The sequence below is a fragment of the Ascaphus truei genome, chromosome 4, assembly GCF_040206685.1.
Source record: "Ascaphus truei isolate aAscTru1 chromosome 4, aAscTru1.hap1, whole genome shotgun sequence".
NCBI lineage: Eukaryota > Metazoa > Chordata > Amphibia > Anura > Ascaphidae > Ascaphus > Ascaphus truei.
The window spans coordinates 234522327-234546608 of NC_134486.1; the positions used below are offsets into that span (position 1 = coordinate 234522327).

The 24282-nt window shown below is 45.8% G+C and overlaps 1 protein-coding gene across 2 annotated transcripts in view; it reads right to left on the reverse strand.

Moving 5' to 3' along the window:
• Positions 1-8742: 8742 nt before the first annotated feature.
• Positions 8743-24282, reverse strand: part of DYNLT2 (dynein light chain Tctex-type 2) — a 53199-nt gene continuing 37659 nt past the window's right edge. For both annotated transcript variants that reach the window (XM_075597040.1, XM_075597039.1), the window contains exon 4: positions 8743-8939. In XM_075597040.1, the coding sequence (XP_075453155.1) occupies positions 8829-8939 (111 nt within the window). In that variant the 3' untranslated portion in view covers positions 8743-8828. The remainder of the gene's footprint in view (positions 8940-24282) is intronic.

Genomic DNA, 24282 nt, shown 5'->3' on the forward strand with positions numbered 1-24282 from the left:
TGGATGTCCTGCCGATCGGGCAGCATGTCCCCAATCAAGTATCTCAGGAACGAACTTGGGCTCTACGTACAAAGCGTCCTTCGGAACCTCAAGACCAGTCGGAAGATGTTTTTGAGATTTAATGATCTTCTCAAGATTCTTGAACGCCGCGACTGCTAGGATCCTTTGTTTAGGAAGGATGGACTTGGTGTTTTTTTCCGGTCTCTCTTCAGAAGAGTATTGTCTAGAGAGGGCATCAGCCTTGACGTTTTTGGTGCCGAGAATGTATGACAAAATAAAATTAAACCTAGAGAAAAATAACGACCAGCGAGCTTGGCGGGGGCCCAAGCGGCGGGCATTCTCGATGTACAACAAGTTTTTATGGTCCGTGAGAATCGTGAATGACAGTTTTGATCCCTCCAGAAGATGCCTCCATTCTTGAAGAGCTAATTTGACAGCCAAAAGTTCCCTATTACCTACGTCATAATTTCTCTCCGCTGGAGAAAACTTCTTAGAGAAAAAACCGCAAGGGTGAAGTTTGTCCTGGGAAGAAAATCTCTGGGATATAACCGTGCCAGCCCCACAGTCAACCTCTAGGGTGAATGGAAAATTAGTGTTTGGATGTCGGAGGATGGGAGCAGAGACGAAAGCTTGTTTCAATGATTTGAAAGCCGTGACTGCCTTGGGAGACCAAGATAAAGGATCTGCACCTTTTTGAGTCAGTGCTGTGATAGGAGCGATGATGGTGGAAAAGTTGCGAATAAATTTCCAGTAATAGTTAGAGAATCTTAAAAATCACTGAATAGACTTGAGGGAATCGGGTTACGGCCAATCCACTACGGCTTTCAGTTTCTCGGGGTCCATGGCCTAGCCTCTGTTGGAGATAATGTACCCAAGAAAGGAAGTGGTAGACTGGTGAAAAAGGCATTTCTCCATTTTGGCAAACAACCGGTTCTCTCGGAGACGAGAAAGCACAAACTTCGTGTGGATGATATGGTCCTGTAGGTTCTTGGAAAAAATAAAGATGTCATCCAGATAGACGATTACGAAACGATTAAGGACATCCCGAAAGATGTCATTGATAAAGTCCTGAAAAACTGCTGGTGCATTGCACAAACCGAAGGGCATCACAAGGTATTTGTAGTGTCCGCTACGGGTGTTGAAAACAGTTTTCCATTCGTCGCCCTCCCGGATGCGAATGAGATTGTACGCCCCACGAAGGTCAAGTTTGGTAAAGAGGTTGGCCCTTTGAAGTCTATCAAACAGCTCAGAGAGGAGTGGAAGTGGATAACAATTCTTTACCGTAATGTGGTTCAGGCCCCGGTAATCTATACATGGTCTGAGAGTCCCATCTTTCTTCTTGACGAAGAAGAATCCAGCCCCCGCGGGAAAGTTGGAGTGACGTATAAAACCCCGTCTCAAATTCTCACGGATATATTCATCCATGGCTTCCGTCTCAGGTAACGAGAGGGGGTAGGATTTGGACTTAGGCAAGGTGTACCCAGGTACCAGGTCAATCGGACAGTCGTATGGACGATGAGGGGGTAGGAGCTCAGATTTTGTCTTGCTAAAAACATCCAAAAAATCCACGTATGGGGAGGGTAAGTCTCTCTTAGGATTGGATGTGTTAGCTAGTAATTGAGACAGACGTACCGTAGATGAAGAAGATTCCTCAGAGTTATCCCTCCAGACAATGGGGTTGGGAGATACCCAATCGATCTGTGGATTGTGCTTCTGCAACCAGGGCAGGCCAAGAGTGACCGGTGGACCAGGAGCATGAATCACGTCAAAGTCCAAGGTCTCCTTGTGGGAGTGAGAAGAAAGGGTGATGGGACCGGTCTCCAAGGAGATATATGCCGGGGTGAGCGGCCGATTATCAATCCCGACCAAGGCAACGGGGAACTTCTTCTTAGAGAGAGGAATCTGATTCTGTTCGGAGAAGGTCTGGTCCACAAAGTTCCCTCCTGCGCCAGAATCAATGAATGCTGCTGTGGAGGTGCGGAAAGTAGGACCAGAAAGAGAAACGGGAATGGTCAATTTTTTAGTGAGTTCCCTCCTGGATAGGGGACAAGAAGATTTAGCACCCAGGGAGAGCGCCTTCGTACTCACTGGGTTTGGTCGTTTCCCGGAGATGGTGGACAGTCACGGGTCCGCTGCTCAGAAGATCCGCAATGATAACACGACTCTCCGGTTGGGCGAAATTGTCGTAAGAGTACCCGAGGACGCTGCACTCCGAGTTGCATCGGCTCTGGGGCTTCCAGTGCGGGCAGCGGGGAGAAGACGGGTCTCGGGGTAGTAGAGAACCTGGAGAAAGGAGTACGGAAAGGCGTAGAGCGGGGTTGCTGACGTTGAGCACGGCGTACCTGAAGATGCTGGTCCATACGAATGGTCAGGGTGATGAGGTCCTCCAGAAGTCCTGGCCTGGGTTGAGAAGCAAGTTCATCCGTCAGAGAATCCGATAAGCCTTTCCAGAAGACGGAGACTAAGGCCTCCTGACCCCAACGAGTCTCAGCTGCTATGGTCCTGAATTCCAAGGCGTATTGGGCCACAGGCCGACGTCCCTGTGAATGCTGCAGCAGGGAATCAGAAGCAGTCTCTTGTCGTGCGGGGGTATCGAAGACCTGTCGAAAGTCTCGTCTGAAGGCTGCGTAATCTCGGGTAATATGCGGGCGCAGTTCCCAGATCGGGGAGGCCCATGCCAGTGTATTACCTGTGAGCAGGCTGTAAACATAAGCCACCTTTTTCCGACCAGTGAAATACAGCTGCGGAGCCATCTCGAACTGGATCTCGCATTGATTGAGAAAGCCACGACAACCGTGGGGATCCCCCGCGTACGGCTTCCGAGCCGGAATCTTCGGACCTGGGGATGAAGTGGATATCGGATCTGACTGCGCCGGCGGTGCAGCCGCAGGTGGTGCCTGAAGAGAAAGGTCCTGTACCTGTTGGGAGAGGAGAGCCACTTGATCCGTTAAGGCCTGAATTTGTTAGTACATGGCCGTCATCATAGAGTCCACGTCTGTCTGGTCTGCGTCTTGTGGGCTCGACATAATGTTATGCCGGTGCTGCCCACAGACCAGACCCGTCCCTTATACTGAGGTGAGGGATGTATATGAGCAGGCATCCGCAGCAAAAGGAGCTTGTCTGGATTGTGGTGTTTTAGGCGTGGCCAGGTGGTGTAAGCTTTAGCAATACTTGCCGGTACCGGTAAAGAAGTACCGTCGTCGTTGCCATTAGCCAAGGTCAGGGATTGGAGAATTCCGGAAGGTCGGTGTCCAAGCAGGGGTCGAGAGCCGGAGATTGACGTCCGCCAAGCCAAGTCGTAACCTGAGAGAATAAAGAGTGAGAGTGCCAGCGTAGTGATCCACAAGTGGAAACTATGTCGAGCAATGAGTGAGTGACAGGACAGGCAATATAAAGTGCGGCTAACCAATCAGAAGTGGGGGCAGACCTGGAGGAGTGCGTGGAGCTGTCTTGGATATGTCCGCTTGATTGGCAGGCGAGTACTTTTATTTTGGCAGGACAGCCTGTACGTATGCTGGGGGCGTGGTTTCACTGCTAGTGCAGTGAATAAATTATCTTCACCCGGCGCGCGCTGTCCACGCGCGCGCCCGGGACACATGGCAGCCGCATGGGAGAGTGAAGGCTTAGGAGCGGAGAAGGACCGCTGGGGACAGCGGGGAACCCCCAGGACAGCAGAAGGTGAGCGGCGCCGGCGAGGGGCATGCACCACGGCAGCAGCGGGAGGCAAACGAGGTGAGGGGCCGGGTCGCGGGCGCCGCGATCTCCGAATCCTCACACTAGATCAGCGGTGCTCAGTGGTTATTCCACACTCCTCACATCGGAGTGCGATCTGGTCCTTGGTCCAGGACCGATACTTGGCCGACATCCTTGTAGTCTTGTCTGTATGTCGACTAAACTACAGGGAATGGTAAGGGGCCTATGTCCGGGCACTGGAGCGTTTGAAACTCTGAGTTTTGTGGTCTTCAAAATTGAGACTATACTCAGGACAGATATTCCCAGAAGAATATCGGTACTGAGCCTAGTGATCCCGCCGCTGCCACCAGAAAAAAGCCTGTCACAGGAACAGGTCAATTTACACCAGTGATCAGTACACTAGACAGCACTGCAGAGTTGAACAAAAATAAATTTATTGGAATGTTTCCACAAACTTCCACTACATAAAACACACACACAAACACAATCAACTGGGGGAACAACCTAAAGTCCCAGGTGTGGGACCTCCGTCCGCTGTCCTCTGTAGTATGGGCAGCACTGCCATGCTCCACTCCAAACAGCTCCGGCCAATGCTGAATATACAGACCGCAGCAACACTGAATGCTCCAGACCTCTGCACTGGATCTCCTCAGTTCTCTTCTGCTGACTCCCTGTCAGCTTTTCCTTTTTAGGGGCTCTGCCAGTCCCCTGTCAGAACACATCCTTCACAAAGAATATCCAGCCCAGAATGGCTCTCTTGAGGCTGGGGAGAAGACGTATTTACCCTATTTCCTCGATTCTAAGACGCCATCGATTCTAAGACGCACCCTTGATTTAATAAAAAAAAATTGGGGGGAAAAAACCCCACTAAATTAAATGTGCAGAATAAATATTTTTACTAGCAGACAATAATAGCATACATTTATCCATACAATTACATATCACTTTCTACTTCAGTATCACATTCAGAGTTAGATTCTTCTGAATCACTTTGGGAGTTGTTGAGGTCCGTATTTTCCCACAAAAGATCGTCCTCTGTACCATCAAGTGAATTTGTGATGCAGCATTTCTAAAATGAGTGCTCTACTTTTGTTTCTGGTATTTTCTTCCAAGCAGCGGACACCCATTCTGCAAGTTTGATGCAGATGCCCTCTTAATTTTACCAGAAGGTGTCAAAGGAAGGTTTTCAGATAGCAACCATGCCTCATACTGTTTCCTTAGATGATCTTTAAATGGTTTGTTCACAGAAACATCGAGGGCTTGAAGTTGGCTAGTCATGCCACCAGGAACAACCACCAAGTCACAGCACATTCTGGCGCGCTTATTCTTTATCTGTTCAGATAAATGTCCACGAAATGCATCAAGAACCAACATACTGGGTGTGTAACGTAGGGCTCCTGGACGTCTACTCCAGGTGATTTTTACCCAGTCTTCAATCAGCTCATCCATTTTTTTTGTGCACGCACAATTACATCTTTGGAAAAGATCTCATTCTTGGGTATTGTTTTGTGGTTTAAAATGATATAAGGCGGCAACTTTCGGCCATCGACAGTAATGCATAGCATCACAGTGACACGCTGCTTTTCATAACCCGTGGTCATGAACTTGACCTCTTTAGGATTGACAGTGTAATTTCTGGGCATATCGAAGTATACCGGGGTTTCGTCTGCATTTCCAATTTGGTTAAAATCATAGTTTTTTTTCTTTCTTAAGTCAATGACGTATCGCTGGAAGTTAAGCAGCTTCTCTTGAAAGTCAGCTGTAATCTTTTGACAGATAGATGTTCTGCGCCTGAGTGATAGTCCTTCACGACGCATGAATCGGTCACACGAACCTCTCCTTGCTTTGAAAATTGTGTAATCTATTCCGAGAGATTTGGCAATTTCTACAGCTTTTACTTGCATTGCCTGACGTGTGACAGACAATCCTCTTGCACGTGTCTCAATGACAAAACGAAGCACAGCTTCATCTACTTGTGGGTATCTTCCCTTCTTAGGTCCTGTAAAGCACTTGGTTGTTGCTTTACAAGCAAATATGGCAGTGCGGTCCTTCCTCCAGCGACGAATATTTGCTTCATTTATAGTAAATTTACGTTCCGCAGCTCTATATCCGTGCTCTTCAGCGTACGCAATAACTTTGCGTTTCAATGCTGCATCATAGTGAAGTCTTTTTGATGACATTTTACAGTAAGTCACAGTGCACTAGACTACACTTCACTACACAGTACACTGCACAACACTGCACACTGCTCAACAGTAAACTGTGTCACACTGCACTCTGCGCAACAGTAAACTGCATCACACTGCACACTGCGCAACTGTACACTGCGTCACACTGCGCAACAGTACACTGCGTCACACTGCGCAACAGTAAACTGCGTCACACTGCACACTGCGCAACAGTACACTGCGCCACACTGCACACTGCAACAGTAAACTGCGCAACACTGCACACTGCAACAGTAAACTGTGCAACACTGCACACTGCACAACAGTACACTGCGTCACACTGCGCAACAGTACACTGCGTAACACTGCACACTGCACAACAGTACACTACATTATACTACAGTACAACTTTTCTCCTCAGCACTACATACAGGATACTGCTCAGCATTATGGGAGCTGCGCTGGGGATGCTGTACTTACTGTATGTTGAGTGACAGGTGCTCCTCAGCTCATCTTCCCCTCTGGCTGCATTCACACGTTCCGGCCAGGGGTAGTGGTAGAAGCACTGACAGCCGCCTCTTGCGCGCAGGAGGGTGAGAGGAGGAGGAGGAATGGGAGAGGCAGCCTCTACAGCAGCACAGCCCAGCTGATCGTGGGCCGCGCCAAGGGAGAGAGAGGGGGCGGAATGTCTAATGCAGCCGGTAGAAGAGGCATGTCTCCTGCGCACGGGGGGGTGGGGGGTGAGGGATGGGAGAGGCAACCGGCAGCAGCACAGCCCAGCTGATCGTGGGCTGGGCCGAGGGAGAGAGAGGGGGGTGGAATGGGTGATGCCAGTAGAAGAGGCAAGTCTCCCGCGCACGGGGGGGTGGGGTGGGGGCGAAGTAGGAGGGATGGGAGAGGCGACCGACGGCACCTCTACAGCTGCACAGTCCAGCTGATCGTGGGCCGCGCCGAGGAAGATAGAGAGAGGGGTGCGGGGAATAGGGGATGCAGCTGGCGGTAGAAAGGTACTTCTACCGCCAGACAGCTGATAGTTGCGAGGGAGGGGGTGCAATGGGAGAGGCAGCGGAACAGCTGACAGTCGTGGTGGGGGTAATAGGAGAGGCAGCAAGCATCTCCTTATGTGGGGGGGGGCTGGCACTTCATTATGGCAAAAAGGGTTGCTCACGCGCGCGTGGGGGGGGGGGGGGACGCACGTGGTGCAAGCAGCCGGCAACCGCACGGATGGTAGAACGCGGAAAGCTGCTGTGGCTTTTTCTGCAGCGCCCCCTAGCTGGGTTTTTTCCGTTTTTTTCAGTACATCGATTGTAAGATGCAGTTCTATTTCAGCCACGTCAAAAAGGGAAAAAACCTGCATCTTACAATTGAGGAAATACAATATACCCCTGCTCCAATCAGGGAGATGCTAGCTAGTCTGGGTAGGAACAATATTCCTGGTCTATGCACACAGCCCTAGACCCAGTTGATGAGATTACTGGGGTTGAAGGTGGGCCAGGACAATGCTGACAATCCCCTTTCACATGCAAACTTTATAGATACAGCCCCAGGGTTTACAGCTTTCTTGCAGAGCAAGTCCACTCAGCAGGTTCCCTAGTTCCACAACAATGGGCCTAATCACATCACAGTGCCCAGGCCTACAACACCAACTCTTGATGTGAGTAGAGCCCATTTTGCAAGAGAGAGTTAACCCCACTCTTGAACTGAGCTGTACATCACTGTTTTACATCCTACTGTATAAGAGGAACATATACAGTATAGGACTGCTACAATAAACTGTACATACATAAATAACTACATCATGTCACTGACAGGTAGGGGTAATGGGGGGTTTAACCTTTATTTAAAAGCAGCCAAATCGACCCCTACCATCACACCATTAATGTAATATCTTATGAAATGAATATGATATTCATTTCATATTACTGTAAATTAATTTCATATGATATTCATTTTATTTCATATATGATATTCCATTCATTTAATTTCATATGATATTCATTTCATATGATTTATTTAAAAAAAAAAAACACATGTAGGATATTGCTTGGATTGCTCCTTTAAGCACTTCACTAAAAATATGGAGTGCTTAAGGTAAAATGAAAAAGATAAAAAAAATAAGAAATACTGAAAAAGGGAAAGATATCCTCTCAAAACCCACAGGGGCATATCGGTAAGAAGGGGGTTGGAGTAGGGAATTAAACACTTTCCTAATGGGCAAAGGGGCCACTATCTGCTGTCATTTGCTGTTTCAGCTTTGCAAAAAAAGAGTCAAAGCAATTTGCTCATCAAAAGCTATATTTTCAAATGAATTGATGTGCCTTTTCCATAAATGCTTTCTTTTTGCAATTACAAAAAGTCAAATCACACACAATACATGGCAATTGTACCTTTTTAACAAATTGACTTCCAACCCAATTTTTACACGTCTCCATTTAATATACCACAGGCTATGGATAACTAAAAAAATTTAAAATAGTGAAGTGGTTAAATATTGGGGCGCAAAATGGGGTTGGGGGAAATAGCACCAGATAAGTAAATAAAATGTCATTGCTTTCAGTGAGCATTTATGCATTGATTAATCTGGTGCAACTGTTTACTTGACCTTTTGGCCCAGTTTTGCAGCCAGGAAATTGATAATCCCCAGAAAGTTTGAAACATTGATTAGAGACAGTCTATACATTAAATGTAAACGAATGAATTAAATCCGTCAATAATGAGTGATGTTTCTGGACCAAGAAAACAAACATTTTAAAATCTATTTTTTAAAAGAATTGTCATATTTTCAATTAAACTTGTTAAAATTAGCAAATACAGATATTTACCGAAAAGGAAACAAGACTAAGCAACGTGTCTTTACACAGAGAGAAAAATACTACTACAATTACTTTTTAAAGTGGTTTTAAAATGATAAAACAATATGCTTTTTATTCCTCACACGAATGGACAAATACACAACAATAACACATTTTATTCATAGTATATTGAAAACACCAATCCTACTGCGACAAATGACGCTGTTTCAAATCTGACTGATGTCCAGTTATCCCTTTCAATATCCCAAAGCCATTTGCTGGATATCTATAAATAGAGAATGAAAACGATGAATTATTTGAAACATTTTTACACTTTGAAAGATTTTTTTCAACAGTCTAACTAGATTAGTGTCTACCGGAAAACGTTAAATCGGAGATAATATACAATTTTTATTGTAAAGGTGCAGTTCCTCTTACTCCATACCATTCTTTGACCTATGCACGTACAAGCATAAGTTTCACATTGATCAGAAATGTAGCTGTTAGTTATAAAGACTTTCTCACGGGAATGTCTCCAGTTTTCTGGCAATATCCCTACTGTTGAGCTATTAATTTTAAAATACAAATAAGACCTCAGATGAAATCTGTTGCAGGGTACATGCAACCACACACGTGGGTTCCCTTGATAAGGCTTCTTTATTGAGCCTTAAAAATATACAGCACACAAAAACAAAATAGCTTCTCTTCAGCAGACAAAAACAGAATAGCTTCTCTTCAGCATAGAAAACAAGGCAGCTTCTCTTCAGCATGCAGGACACAGACAGTTCATCACACATGTACTTTGAAAAACAGACCTTATAGCAGTAATCTCTTCAGTATTTCAGTCCTGTATCCTGACCAGCTAGCCTGCATGTGTGTACAGCCTGGGGGTTTTAAAACACCTTGATTATGCAGCTGGGGTCAGACTAATTAAGGTGCCCTTCTCAACTGAAACTTAACCTCGTCACTGCTGCACTGCAAGCCTAAACATAGGTTTGCCAGGTATATGGCTGGTGACGTTCATTCACCCTGTCACATTCCTCCCCTGTTAGTGTGTGGATGGGGCGACGCACGGGTGAAGCCCGACCACCCACCCCTTCTCTAGAAAAGAAGTCAGCATTTGCATTTTCTTTTCCAGGCTTGTGCTGAATCTCAAATGAGAAGGGTTGGAGGGCCATATACCACCTGGTCAATCTAGCATTGGAGTCCTTCATACTATTTAACCACTTCAATGGAGCATGGTCCATCATCAGAGTAAAATGGACTCCTGCCAGGTAATGCCTCAAAGCCTCGATTGCCCACTTTACTGCGAGGCACTCTTTCTCAATCACTGAGTAGTTTTTTCCCCTAGGGAACAATTTCCTACTCAGAAAAAGGATCGGATGTTCCACTCCCTCAAACTGTTGTGATAACACTGCCCCTAACCCTATCTCTGATGCATCGGTTTGCACTACAAAAGGCCTGTTGAAGTCTGGGCTTCTAAGGATGGGACCCTCTGATAGACACCTTTTTATGTCCTCAAAGGCTCTCTGACACTCCCTTGACCATACCACTTGTGTAGGGGCACACTTTTTTGTGAGGTCCGTTAATGGGGCTGCAACATCCGAGTAGTTGGGGATGAACCGCCGAAAGTACCCTGCTGAACCCAGCAGGGAGCGTACCTGCATTTTTGTTTGGGGGGTCGGAACTTCTTTCAGGGCAACTACCTTGTTGGCTAGTGGCCTTACTTTTCCACCTCCCACTGCATACCCTAAGCATTTGGTTTTCGCCTTACCTAAGGCACATTTCTTAGGTTTGGCTGTGAGCCCTGCCTCTCAGAGATTTGAGGACCGCTTTCAGCCTATTTAGATGGGCCCGCCAGTGTTTACTATAAATGACAATGTCATCTAGGTAGGCTGTGGCATAAGCCCTACGGGGTCTCAGCACTTTATCCATGAGTCTCTGAAATGTGGCTGAGGCTCCATGCAGTCCAAATGGCATTGTCACAATCTGGTATAAACCCATGGGAGTGGCAAAGGCTGTTTTGCACTTGGACTTTTCCTCTAAATATATTTGCCAGTATCCCTTTGTTAAGTCCAGCGTGGATATATAATCCGCGTTACCAAGGGCGTCAATTAACTCGTCCACCTTTGGCATCGGAAATGCGTCAAACTTGGATACCGCATTGACCTTTCGGAGGTCCACACAAAATCTTACCTTCCCATTAGGTTTAGGGACCATAACTAGTGCACTACACCACTCACTGCATGATTCCTCAATCACTCCTAAGTGTAACATTTCTTGTACCTCCTTCTCTACCAGGGCCCTACAACGTTCAGGCAACCTATAAGGATGGGAACGTACTTTTACCCCAGGTGCTGTCTCGATCACATGTGAAACTAAATTAGTTTGCCCTGGTAAATCAGAAAAAACATCATGGAATTGTGTAATCATTTCTAACAAGTCCCCTTTTTGTTCAGAGGACAACTGTCTACCCATTGGGATTTTATCGTCACCCACGATGTTCTCCCGTGGGGGCTGAGGACCCAAGTCCGTTTCCTCCTCCACCGGGTGGATGAATAGAGACCGCTGCATCTTCCAGGGTGTCAGCAAGTTCACATGGTAAATTTGCTTACCTTTCCTGGACCCTGGTTGAGCGATCTCGTAATCCACATCACCCGTGCGGCGGAGTACTTCGAATGGGCCCTACCATTTGGCTAGGAGTTTACTCTCACAACTGGGTAACAATAACATCACCTGGTCTCCCGGGTGAAACACTCTCATATGAGCATTTTGATTGTAATGTCTCTCCTGACTGTCCTGGGCTGATCTAAGATTCTCCCTAGCAAAATACCCAACCACATCTAGGCGCTTCCTAAGGTCCAATACATATTGCAGGGTATTCTTAGAAGGGGACCGCTGTTCCTCCCAGGACTCCTTTAGGCGGTCTAGGATACCCCGGGGTTGGCGGCCATACAGCAGTTCAAATGGAGAGAATCCCGTGGAGGCCTGGGGAACTTCCCGCACTGCAAACAGCAGAAAAGGGAGAAGTTCATCCCAGGCTCTCTTCTCTGAATCTACAAATTTCCTCAGCATCCCTTCTAGAGTTCAGTTAAATCTTTCCACCAATCCGTCAGTCTGTGGATGGTAGACTGATGTCCGAACAGACTTGACCTCTAGTAATTTTAAGACATCCTGCATCAGTTTAGCCATAAAATTTGTACCTTGGTCTGTCAACATAACCTGGGGAAGTCCAACCCGTGAGAACTGCTCCAACAACTTGTTGGCTATTTGCTTCGCCATTGGTGTTCTCAGGGGGAACGCCTCAGGATATCTTGTTGCATAGTCAACTATTACAAGAATAAACCTGTGTCTTTTCACAGAAGGTTCTAGAGGTCCTACCAAGTCTACCCCAATCCTCTCAAAGGGAACTGACACCAAGGGTAGAGGAACCAAAGGGGCTGGTTTTTGTCCCTTCGGACTAGTTAGCTGGCACTCCGGACATGCCGCACATAACTTAGCAATATCACTATGCATCCCTGGCCAATAGAATCGGGATGAAATACGGTCCAATGTTTTATCCCTGCCAAGGTGACCACCCCAAGGGACAGTATTGGTTAGAGTGAACACAGATTTAACAAACGCCTTGGGAACCAATATCTGTCTGGTGACCTCCCCTGTTTGTGTCTGCCTGTTCACCCTATACAGGTGTAGCCCTGTGTAATTTTGGGGTTACATGCCTCTCTCCTCCTGTGCAATAATCCCTGTTAAAAGGGCAGGTTTGCCAGGAGAAATCATGAGGTTTGCCCTCATCCCCTGTGATGTGTATTGTGTAGTCAAGGAAGTGGCATCATGCTCTGTGTCCAATTACAGTGACACAGGGGTGGTGCCTACTGGAGCTATATAGTATGCATCACTTCCTGAATTTAGTGTGTGTGAGTGTCTCATCCCACTTGAATGAGACTGTCTGACCCAACACAGTGCCAGGGCTCTGGCAAGGATTGTGGCCCTCCCTTAGGGGAGAGGTGGGCAGACTATTCCTCTTACTCTATTAGAGAGTAAGGGAAGAGCAAGGACAGCTTCTAGGGCTCTGACCAGGAGTGGTGTCCAGGGACTTCCTTGAGGTGGGCAACCTTTATGATGTGCGGCTAGAGACCGGTCGCAATGATGGGCAGTCTGCCACTAAAGATGACAATAAAGAATGTCCAATTTGAAAGAACCTTCTTGCCTGAGAGTGGAGTCATTCAGGGAGAAGCTGCACCCAGAGGTTCTCTTTCAGAGACTCCTCCCTGCTGTTGTGGGGACCTTGAAGTGATGGAGGCGCTTTACCAGAAGTGAGTAGTTCTCAGCATTACCTCACGAGCCAGTCCTGATGTACTTCCCCATATCACCGCGGAAGACTCAGGAGTCCTGTAAGCCAGCAGGTGCACCACACTACATTACATGTAACATGGGGCAGTTTCCTCACGTAAGGGGCCAATATGAGATATGGGGGGGGGGGGGAAACCGTTACACAGGATATCATTTGATAATTCAAAATGGTGGGAATACTATCACCCCCTGTGCATTCAATATCTGCTCATCAATTTTTACCACCTTATCATACTGTCTAGCAAGGACTGGGTCTTCCCTTTGCCTCTGGCGAAAATCAGGGAGGTATAGGTCTGGTAAATCTCCAGGGCCCATATCCCCCTCCCTCTGGCCATCCCCAGCCATCACTTGTGACTTCTGGCTACTAGAATGGTCACCTTGAGACCCAGATTTCTACAACCAGTCCTGTTTGTCAGAGCGTCTTTGCTTCCGAGTCTTTGGAACCCGGTGTCTACTGGGAAAAAGGTCTGCCGAGAAGGGGAACAGTTTGCCAGGGTTCTCCTGAGCCATAGAATAAGGCTCCTTGTGAGAGACTTGAGCCATTAGGTCAGAAAAGAAAGGCCAGTCCCGGGGGCAGGGAGCCAAGGAGCGACTACTACTTCGAGGTAGGCCTCCTGACCTTTTACCTGTAGCCGGAGTTTGGCCGTCGGATACCATTTTACATCGCCGTGTATACATTCTATACTTCATGGAGAGTCAAAAGAACACACATAAGGCGGTAACAGTTCCTGGAAGACCAGAGTTTTCCCAGAGCCCGAATCTACAAGGGCCTGGATGGTTTTTCCCCCAACCTGGGCTGGAAGTAGCCAGGGCTTGTAATTTTCTCCAGTGAAGGCCGAGGCGACGGTCCTGCTGAAGGAACAATCCATCTGTGGACAGTCCACATGCCGGTGGCCTTGTTCTCTGCAGGCGGAACATGGAGAGGGTTCCCTCGCAGGAGGGGGCCGTGGATAGCGCTCCGCTGGACCGGATACTGGAGACCAGGCATCTGTTGGGTCCTGTGGGCAACGTCCTCGAAAGTTCCTCTAATTTGGCGACAAGCCGACATCAGGAAGGGGATGAGGATCTCGATTTTGCCCGGCGTTTTCACTTCTTCCTTGTTGGAAGGACTGCTCCTTCCGTGGAACTTGGCGGTTGCGCATGGAGGGGCCAGTAGTTTCCCCGTTGTTCCAATCTCCCTCTTTGGGTCTCCGCAAGTGCTGGTGAAGTTGGATCCGTCGGGTCCAAGGCCCTCGCCTGATCCTCGGCCCCAAGGAAGTTCTCAACGAGGCGGACCGCCAAAGCTTGGGTTTCAGCAGCATGGCGTTTTACCCATGAGCGTGCGGAAGAGGGTATTATCTGTAGGAATTGTTCCAACACCACTTGCTCAAGAATTGCCTCCTTAGTGCGCTCCTCGGGTTGTATCCAGCGAGTACACAAGTCCAATAACCGCTGAGCGAGGACCCGGGGTCTCATCTTAGCGGTGTACTTCAGGTTCCGGAATTGCTGCCGGTAGGTCTCTGGGGTCAGACTTAAGCGATCCAGTATGGCAGTTTTTACTTGTTGGTAGTCCATTGCCTGATCTGCTGGGAGGCCCTGATATGAGGCCTGGGCTTCTCCTATGAGGAGCGGGGCCAAAGCAGTTGCCCAGCGATCTGCAGCCCAGCCCTGAACTTCGGCAACCCGTTCAAATATCAGTAAAAAAAGCCTCTGGATCCTCAATCGGAGCCATTTTCCTCAGGAGGACCGGGGGGTTTGTTCACAAGTTCTGGACTGGCAGACCCCTGGAATTGGGTCAGCAGCTTGGCAATCCGCTCATCCTGTGCTGCCTGCTGCTGGGTTAGGAGCTGGGTTTGCTGCTGCAATAGTAGTTGGGCCTGCTCCTGCATTAACAGTCCCTACTGTTTGGTCTGCTCCTGCATTAACAGTCCCTGCTGTCTGGTCTGCTCGCACAGAAACTCTTTTAAAAACTCTTCCATTTTTCTCATTTTTGTGTGTGTGTGGCCCTTCAACTGCAGGGGCCTCTCAAAATCCCGGCACTTCTGACACCATATGTTGCAGGGTACATGCAACCACACACGCAGGTTCTCTTGATAAGGCTTCTTTATTGAGACTTAAAAATATACAGCACACAAAAACAAAATAGCTTCTCTTCAGCATACAAAAACAAAATAGCTTCTCTTCAGCAGACAAAAACAAAATAGCTTCTCTTCAGCATAGAAAATTGTTAAGACCAGTATGTCAGGCCAGAATCAGCATTCGTGTTAAGCATCCATGTTGTCTGTTTATAACTAGTTAAGATTCTGTAGTCAGCCTTTTGCTGAAATATAATTCCTAAATGCACTCAGTTTCTGCCAAATTACATTTCCTTTCTTCCTGCTCAGGATATTGCTAAGATACTTTTTATATTGTCAGTCTCCTGCTCTTTTAATTAGAATATAATAGACTGGTTCTCTGAAAGAAGCAAAATAGTATAATTAGTTGCTAAAGATTCAAGGTCTCTTTTGATAACAGACAATGAATAAGCTATGTATTCAGACATTGCTTGTATTGGGTGAAACACGTCCCAAAATCATGCCACTAATATGTCCTGCCCCTAAATTACGCCTCTAATCAAATCTATGCCCAAGACACACCCAGGTTACGCCTATGTTACGCCTAAGTTACGCCTATGTTACGCCTCTAACCAATATCTTCTTTTTCCTGTATAAAAGTTATTACCCTATGAGTAATAAATTGAGACAAAGGATTTGAAACCTGGCTTGCGTTACGTTTCATTTCTTTCGTATTCCCGGGCCTGTAAGTTCAACAAAAAATCGGAGATAACAAGTGGCAGGGCGTGAAAGCTTCCCGGGGAGTCTGCTGCAATAATGGTGCAGAATGTGTATCCAGTCACAAGGCCTTCAGCTTTCTTGGCAGAGGAAAGGTTCCTCTCAGAGCTGGAGCCTAGCCATGGAAGAGGTTTTTCCTTCAAAAACAAGGCAGCTTCTCTTCAGCATGCAGGACACAGACAGTTCATCACACATGTACTTTGAAAAACAGACCTGATAGCAATAATCTCTCTTCAGTATTTCAGTCCTGTCTACTGACCAACTAGCTTGCATGTGTGTACAGCCTGGGTTTTTTTAAAACATCTTGATTATGCAGCTGGGGTCAGACTAATTAAGCAGCCCTTCTCAACTGAAACTTAACCTCGTCACTGCTGCACTGCAAGCCTAAACATAGGTTTGCCAGGTATATGGCTGGTGACGTTCATTCACCCTGTCACAACATCCCATTAACATCATACACCAGAGCTCTACACACTGAAGGGCTACTAAACATTGTACTATGTGTGTTTATCGATGATCCTCTTGCACACACTGGCTAGCATGGCTAGCCCTATTTATGTCGTATTCAAGTTCAGGCTAGATTTTCAGATCACACATCTATAGAAATTGTCTTAGTGATAATTGTGAGAGTACAGCAGGACAGCAGGGCTTCTCATGTTCAGTCATTTAGAGGCACTAACAGGCTAGTTTTCTTTCAACATTTTTCCCAATAATAACCTGGTTAACTAAACTGGCATGTGTGTTGCTCTTACGTAATAGAGATGGGCAAACCTGTTAAAATCAGATTTTCATCGGATTTCATTTTCTGCAATGATTTTACCAAAATTCGATCCACACACGGAAATCCGAGTGCACATTGGGCATTAAAAAGTCCGTCCAGATACAGCGGCATCCGCTCACTGAAATACGATTCTTCCCTGAAATATGGCTTGAGGTGGGGAGAGCGATAGAGACAGCACAAGTGTCTCTCCCTTTGTTATGTGGAGGGAGGTTTGAGGTGATATATATATATATAGATCTTGAGTCTCTAATAACATCTATCTCCTCCTCCCAAAAGCTATATTTCAGAGATGTGGAATTTCGCCCATCTCTATTAAGGACTGAACTTGGGAAGCCCTGATGTACTGCACGTTCACAATAACCAGGTGCACCTGGCTAACCAGGTGCACCTGGCATAACAGGAAAACACCATATATGAACAATTATACATGTGTTTTTTTGTTTCAACAATATATTTTTATGGCCACAGCATACCTCTTAACATTCCAAGTACTCTGTTTTACCTTAGTAAGTATCTGACCAATGTATAGTTTCTTATCTTTCTGATAAGGAAATAGTGGTACTCTAGTTCTAATCTATTCTATAATTCTAAGTTGGATTCCGTCTGTATGTATGTTTGTATGTCAGAAGCATCGAAATCTCAGAAACGGCACCACGTACTGTAGCACAACAAAACTTTCACTGTACATTCTGCTGTGGATTTGTAGGTCAACGCAACTATTTTGAGCTTCCAATGTGACTCACCTGCCAAATTATGGACATTCTAAGTTTAACTCGGCTGCCCAGCAATAATGTTAGAGCAGGAGCAGGGGGTGGGGGGGCGTGGCTACTAAGGGAGGGGTCGTGTCCTTGCCTGGATTGGAGCTGTGTGTGTGTCTCTGTGAGATGTGCGGGGGAGATGTGCCAGCGGGGAGGGGGGCGGAGATGTGCCAGCAGGGGGGGAGGGAGATGTTCCAGCGGGGGGGGGGGAGATGTGCCAACGGGGGAGAGGGAGATGTGCCTGCAGGGGGGGGGGAGATGTGTCAGCAGGGGGGGGGAGCAGGGACATGTTCCCGCAGCAGGGGGAGACACACACACACACAGACACACACACAGACAGACAAATCTCACCCGCACTACATCCAGCAGCAGGGGGGGGGGGTGGGAAAGGTATAGGCGGAGCTGGGTACAAAAGCTAGTATATCTATAGTTATAGCATACTGAAAGCTCTTTTGTAATCGTTCTTTCTCCCTGGTGGGTAAAAACACAACACTTTCCTTTTGGAAAACAGTTTAAGAAACAAAAGCGTTTTAAAAGAAATTACAAAGTAGGGTACCCCCACGGCAGCTTAGTAGGTAAGTAGGGGGGAGGTGCTATTCGGTACGGGTAATGTAATAGACTTAAAGAGAAACAGAAACCCAATATGTAGCACTCAGTCTCCCTTCTGAATGATTAGTTATAGTATTTAAAAAAATCTTTATTTAAACTCAAGTAATAAAATGTAGGGCATTAAAATAACATACATAGATGCACAAAGGATCCAATGTGGGAGTGTCAGAATATGGGCTCTGGATCATTCAATGATAGGGATAATGAATATCAATATATTGCAGCTATCCATAATGGATCCCTTTAAAGGAAGGAGTCCAAGAGATAGGTGTGGTGGGGACAGGGAATGAATGTGTTAACCACATGGTGAAAACATCAGAAGACTGATAGTTGTTGTCAGATAGGATTAAGTCTACTGTTTTAAAAGAAATGGCAGGTGTGGATGAGTCAGGGGTACACGTAGGAGAAGGTATGTAAAGAAACCCGCTTGAAATCATCTACAGTGGCGACCAACTTTATTCTAACTCGGCTAGCTCCACGAATTTCAGATTATCCCGGTTATGTGCGGTTTTGTGTCGTTTTCGCCCGGGATGTATTGCGTTATTTTCGCGGCTGTGATTTAAACATTTTATTCCCGCTGTCTGCAATACTGCAATGCCGTGTAAAAACCCATGGGGGCGTTTGCGAGCTATTGTCTTTGAAGCCGAGAAGCCGTCCCCTGAAATTCATGAATTGTAATGCAGTATATATATATACATATATATATATACTGTATAACAACAACCCTATAACCCCTAACATACACATACAGTACTGTATATGCACATCAATGATACTATAGGCCGGCGGGGGCGAGATATGTTTGCAGCAGAGAGAGATCCGCTGCTCTCTCTGCGCAAACATCGGCACATTAAAAATTATTTAAAATACAATTTTATTCATAGTGTAGATGTGCAGGGGGTCTCCGGAGCTGAACTGCATTGGTTTCAGGTCCGGGGAACCCCTGCTTCCCGAGATACAGACCCCTTTATGAGGTGCCGGTATCCCTCTGCATTTAAAAGTCCCGATCACATGACCGCGGAATGTAAACAAAGCAGAGGGATACCGGCACCCCATAAAGGGGCCTGTATCTCAGGAAGCAGGGTGTCCCCGGACCTAAAACCAAAGCGGGTCAGCTCCGGAGACCCTCTGCACATCTACAGTATGAATAAAACACATATCTAAATAAACACTCATTCCTTACCTTTGCGGCTATGTGCTATGGTAATGAAGCAGCATGAATGTATTTTTAATAATATTGTACAGTGAGCAGGGGTTTCCCTGAGCCACAAATTAAAACTCAGGGGACCCCCTGCTCCTGCACAATATTATTAAAATACAGAAATGCTGCTTCATTACCATAGCTGATAGCCGCTAAGGCAATGAAGGGGTTAACCCACCGTGCCCGCTTTATTGTGGGTAGCGGGGGTGGGTTAACGGGGTATTTGGCCCTTGGTGTGAGTTTAGGACTTGCGGGGGGGTTGCGGGTGCACTTAACCCCTTTCACGACCGTAGCAGTTAATACCGCTACGGTCGTGAAGGGGTTAACCCCTCCCGCTACCCCCCCGCAAGCCCTAAACAACCACCGTTGGGGCTAATACCCCCTTCACCAACCCCCGCTACCCACAATAAAAAAAATTCACACACAGCAGCCGCCCAAAAAATAAATAAATAAATCTAAATAAATAAATACATGAATATAAATATATATAACAACAACCCCTGTAACCCCTAACATAATACACTTACTGTATATGCACATCAATGATACTATAGGCATGAATGTATTTTTAATAATATTGTACAGTGAGCAGGGGGTTCCCTGAGCCACAAATCAAAGCTCAAGGGACCCCCTGCTCCTGCACAATATTATTAAAATACAGAAATGCTGCTTCATTACCATAGCTGATAGCCGCTAAGGCAATGAAGGGTTAAGGCAGAATAGCATGTTTATTGGGGACATTTGCCCCCAATAAACATTGCAATAAACAACATACAGTACACCCCCTGTGTATTTAAAATACATAAACAACAATAAATACATTAAATACATATTTTTAATGTGTCTGTTAAGCTTCCCTGCCTTGACTGTAATCTGTGTAAAGCCCCCTCCCCCTATTGTGTCTGTTATGCTTCCCTGCCTTGACTGTAATCTGTGTAAAGCCCCCTCTCCCTATTGTGTCTGTTATGCTTCCCTGCCTTGACTGTAATCTCTGTAAAGCCCCCTCCCCCTAATGTGTCTGTTAAATCTCCCTGCCTGTGTTCCTGTGAGTGCAGTGTATGTAAATGTGGGGAGGGGGAGGGGGATCCCGATGTGCATACAGTATAATGCAGCGCCTCACTGCCAATGGCCCACCCCGTGAGGCCTAACCACCCTCACCCACTACCCACAAGGGAGGCCTACCCACATACCGTTGCCCCCCCCTCCACCCCCCAATCCTGCCCATGGCCCCTCCGCTGCTGCAAAACAGAGACAAAAATGAAAACATCCAAAGTAATGTCCCCTAACCCCTTAATCACCATAGCGGTTATTAACCGCTACAGTCATTAAGGGGTTAACCCATCCTCACCCACCACTCGGGACACCTACATACCCTCCCACACTAACCCCCCACCCCGTGAGGCCTAACCACGCTCACCCACTACCCACAAGGAAGGCCTACCCACATACCGTTGGGGAAAATACCCCCCCCCCACCCCCAGTACCCACAATAAAAACAATACACAGCCCCACAATAAGCATCATTATATTTATTAAATACATTACCCACCCCCTGTGCCCCCCCATAAATACAAGATTTATCATTTTACAAACAGGGTTCATAACGCAGCCCCACACGAGTCCCCGGTGGGCTGGCGGGGCACCTGACAGACCTACAGGGTACCAGCAGCCCTTTTCAAACAGGTTCTGGAGGCCTGCTGGTGGGTCCCGCCAGCACCATGGCCCCCAGGTGGTCTCCTTGGGTCACCGTGGGCCACAATTGGGTCCCCACGGTAGGCCTGCAGATGTCTGGGAGCCCCGGGTCAGACCCACATGTGTCTGCGGGGCCTCGGGTGGTTCCCACGGGGGTCTGGGGAACTTACGAGTGCTCACTATGGGTCCGCGGTGCCCCCACAGAAGTTGGACCACACATCTTTATCCCCGCACCTATGGGTCGGCGGTGCCCCCACAGATGTGAGGCCACCGCTTCATCCCCGCATGTGTCACCCGTGGAACCACCAGCCTGATACCCGTGAGATACCCGAGGAGACCCGCAGGTGGTCTCCAGAGGTCCCACGCAGAACCACGGAACAAACCCTGAATGTAAAAAAAATAAACCTGGCCTATACATTCAATACATACACCCCCCCCCCCCAACACCTACAGTACAATAATGTGCAAAATAACTATTATCCAGATATGGATAATAGATTAATTGCCCATTATTAAAAACATTAACTAGCATATTCAAATAAATAAAGTACTACTGACCTCATCAATAAGAAGTCTCCGTCGCCAGCGACATCCTTGTCTTGCCCACAAAATACATAGCAAATACAAAGCCAATACATTGCAAGTACATTCAGATATCAATTAACCCCTTAAACACCTTATCAGATAATAACAACAAAGGTAATTAAGGGGTTAAGCCACACTGGCCCGATACCCACCCTTCACCCATGAATTTGTACAGTGGCTTCATCATGCAACTATATATACAGTATATATATATACAGTATATATATATATATATACAGTATATATATATATATATATATATATATATATATATATATATATATATATATATATATATATATATATATACTGTATATATAGTTGCATGATGAAGCCACTGTACAAATTCATGGGTGAAGGGTGGGTATCGGGCCAGTGTACACACACAGATTATATATATATATATATATATATATATATATATATATATATATATATATATATATATATATATATACAGTATATACACACACATGATGAACCAATATACATGGTACAGTAGCCAATCAGAGCGTGGGAACTCCATCCCTACTCTGATTGGCTCTAGTACCCTGTGACAGGCTTTCAATGACGTCACATCCTTTCTCCCCCAAGCCTCTGTCACATGGTATACTAGAGCCAATCAGAGTAGGGATGGAGTTCCCACGCTTTGATTGGCAACCGTAACATGTGAGGCCGGCCATGTTTCTTTTAATGACATCATCTTAAAGGCAATTGAAGCAAAGCCATTCTGATTGGCTGTGCTTTCATTGCCTTTAAGTGACGTCATCATTTTTATTTGTATCGGCCAAAACACATGGTTTTCACGGCCCAATCAGGGCCGTGGGAACCATATGATGAAAATGTGACGTCATAGGCCTTTAAAAGCCTATGTGTCTCATTTTGAAGCCAGCCGCCGAGGAGGAAGGACCTCCTATGAAGAAAGAAGGCCTGGGCGTAGCCGAAGGCGGGAAGAAGACCCCGCCCGGAAGAAGATAGAAGAAAGAAGAATACAGATGAAGATGGATTAAAATTAGAAGACCCGTGGATTGATTTGGATTTTTAGTGTAATGTTTATTTTTTTATGGTTTATTATTTTATGGGTTCCTGTGCCTGGTGGATTGGTTCGTGAGTAAGCTGCGCAACGGGAGTCGGTGGGGCCAAGTAATGGTAAGTGAACTAAAGAAATGTATTTTATTTAACTTGTTAATTTTTTTAAAAGCTTTTTTAACATGTGTATTTTTTTTTTTGTGGTATATCATTTCTTGCCACTGTATGTATGTATGTATGTCTAGAGAGATATATACATACAGGGTAAGAAATTATGTTGTTTTAAAAGCTTGATTTGATGTGTTTTAAATTAATTTGTCTATGCTGCTATGCTTTATTGTGTGTTTAAAGTATTTTAAAATTAGATAGATGTAATTGTTGATATTGTATTGAGTGCTTGTGTTCAGGGTTAGCCTTGGTTTTAAATTTTGTATTCTGGTTGGTACTTATATTTTTTCACATGCTAAATTGTTCTGCTCCAGGCGTGAATTAGTTAATTGTTTAATTGTTCGGGATGGACTGTCAATTGTTTAGGGATGTAAATAATGAATGCTAATTGATTTTTGTTTACTTGATTGGTTAAAATAGTTTACTTGTTTGGAGGTATTTGTATTTTGCTTGCATTGGCATTTGATGATTTAGATTGTAAGATCAGTTAGGATTATTAAAGGAAATTCATTTTAATGTAGTGTGTCTGTATGGAGAAGTGTTATTTGTAGTACAGTATGGTTTTGATAACCCTACATTTATTTGTATATTGGTTCATCATGTGTGTGTATATACTGTATATATATATATATATATATATATATATATATATATATATATATATATATATATATATATATATATATATATATATATATATATGTGATAAAAAATTCAGACCCAGAAGTGTTTTTGATCCGCAGATAACCAATCATAGCATTTCCACCTTCATGGGACTGGTTGAATCAAATACTAAACCACGAGTTATGAACCGTCAGATTAGCTATCACAATCTCACCAAGAGTGAGCGTCTGGCATTAAGATCCCTTAACAACAGAAGGGAAATTATCATCAAGCCTGCGGACAAAGGGGGACGCATTGTTATACTGCCATACTCCTATTACCGCAATGAGAACTCGCCCACCAGGACCATTATAAAAAGCTAACCGCAGATCCTACAGCAGTATATAAGCGTGAGGTGGATTCAATTATCACAATGGGACTAAATAATGGCTGGATCTCAGAGGATTTGGCTAAATTCTTGACCACTGACTTTCCGATTATGCCCGTACTCTACACCTTGCCTAAGGTACACAAGTCTCTCATAGCACCGCCGGGTAGACCAATAATCTCGGCGCGGTCATCACTCTGCCACCCACTGTCACAGTTTGTTGATTTTCACCTACAGCCTATGGTCCTACAGATGTCATCATATATTAAAGATACTACGGACTTCATAACTAAACTGTCAGCACTATCATTGGATTTAACAGATGTCTTGCTTGTGACACTTGACGTGTCAAGTTTGTACACGAACATCCCCCACCAGGAGGGGATGGAAGCTGTCAGGAGCCATCTACACAGTACCGACCGAGGAGATGGTCCTCCAGTAGAGTTCCTTATGACTCTCATAGATCTTATATTACATAAGAATTACTTCAGATTCGAACGGACGTACTATCTCCAACTCATGGGAACTGCTATGGGGTCTAATATGGTCCCATCTTATGCGAATATCTATATGGACACATATGAGCAGACACACCTTCTACATGATGCTCCACACGCTGAGTCTATTTTATATTATGCTAGATTCATCGATGATG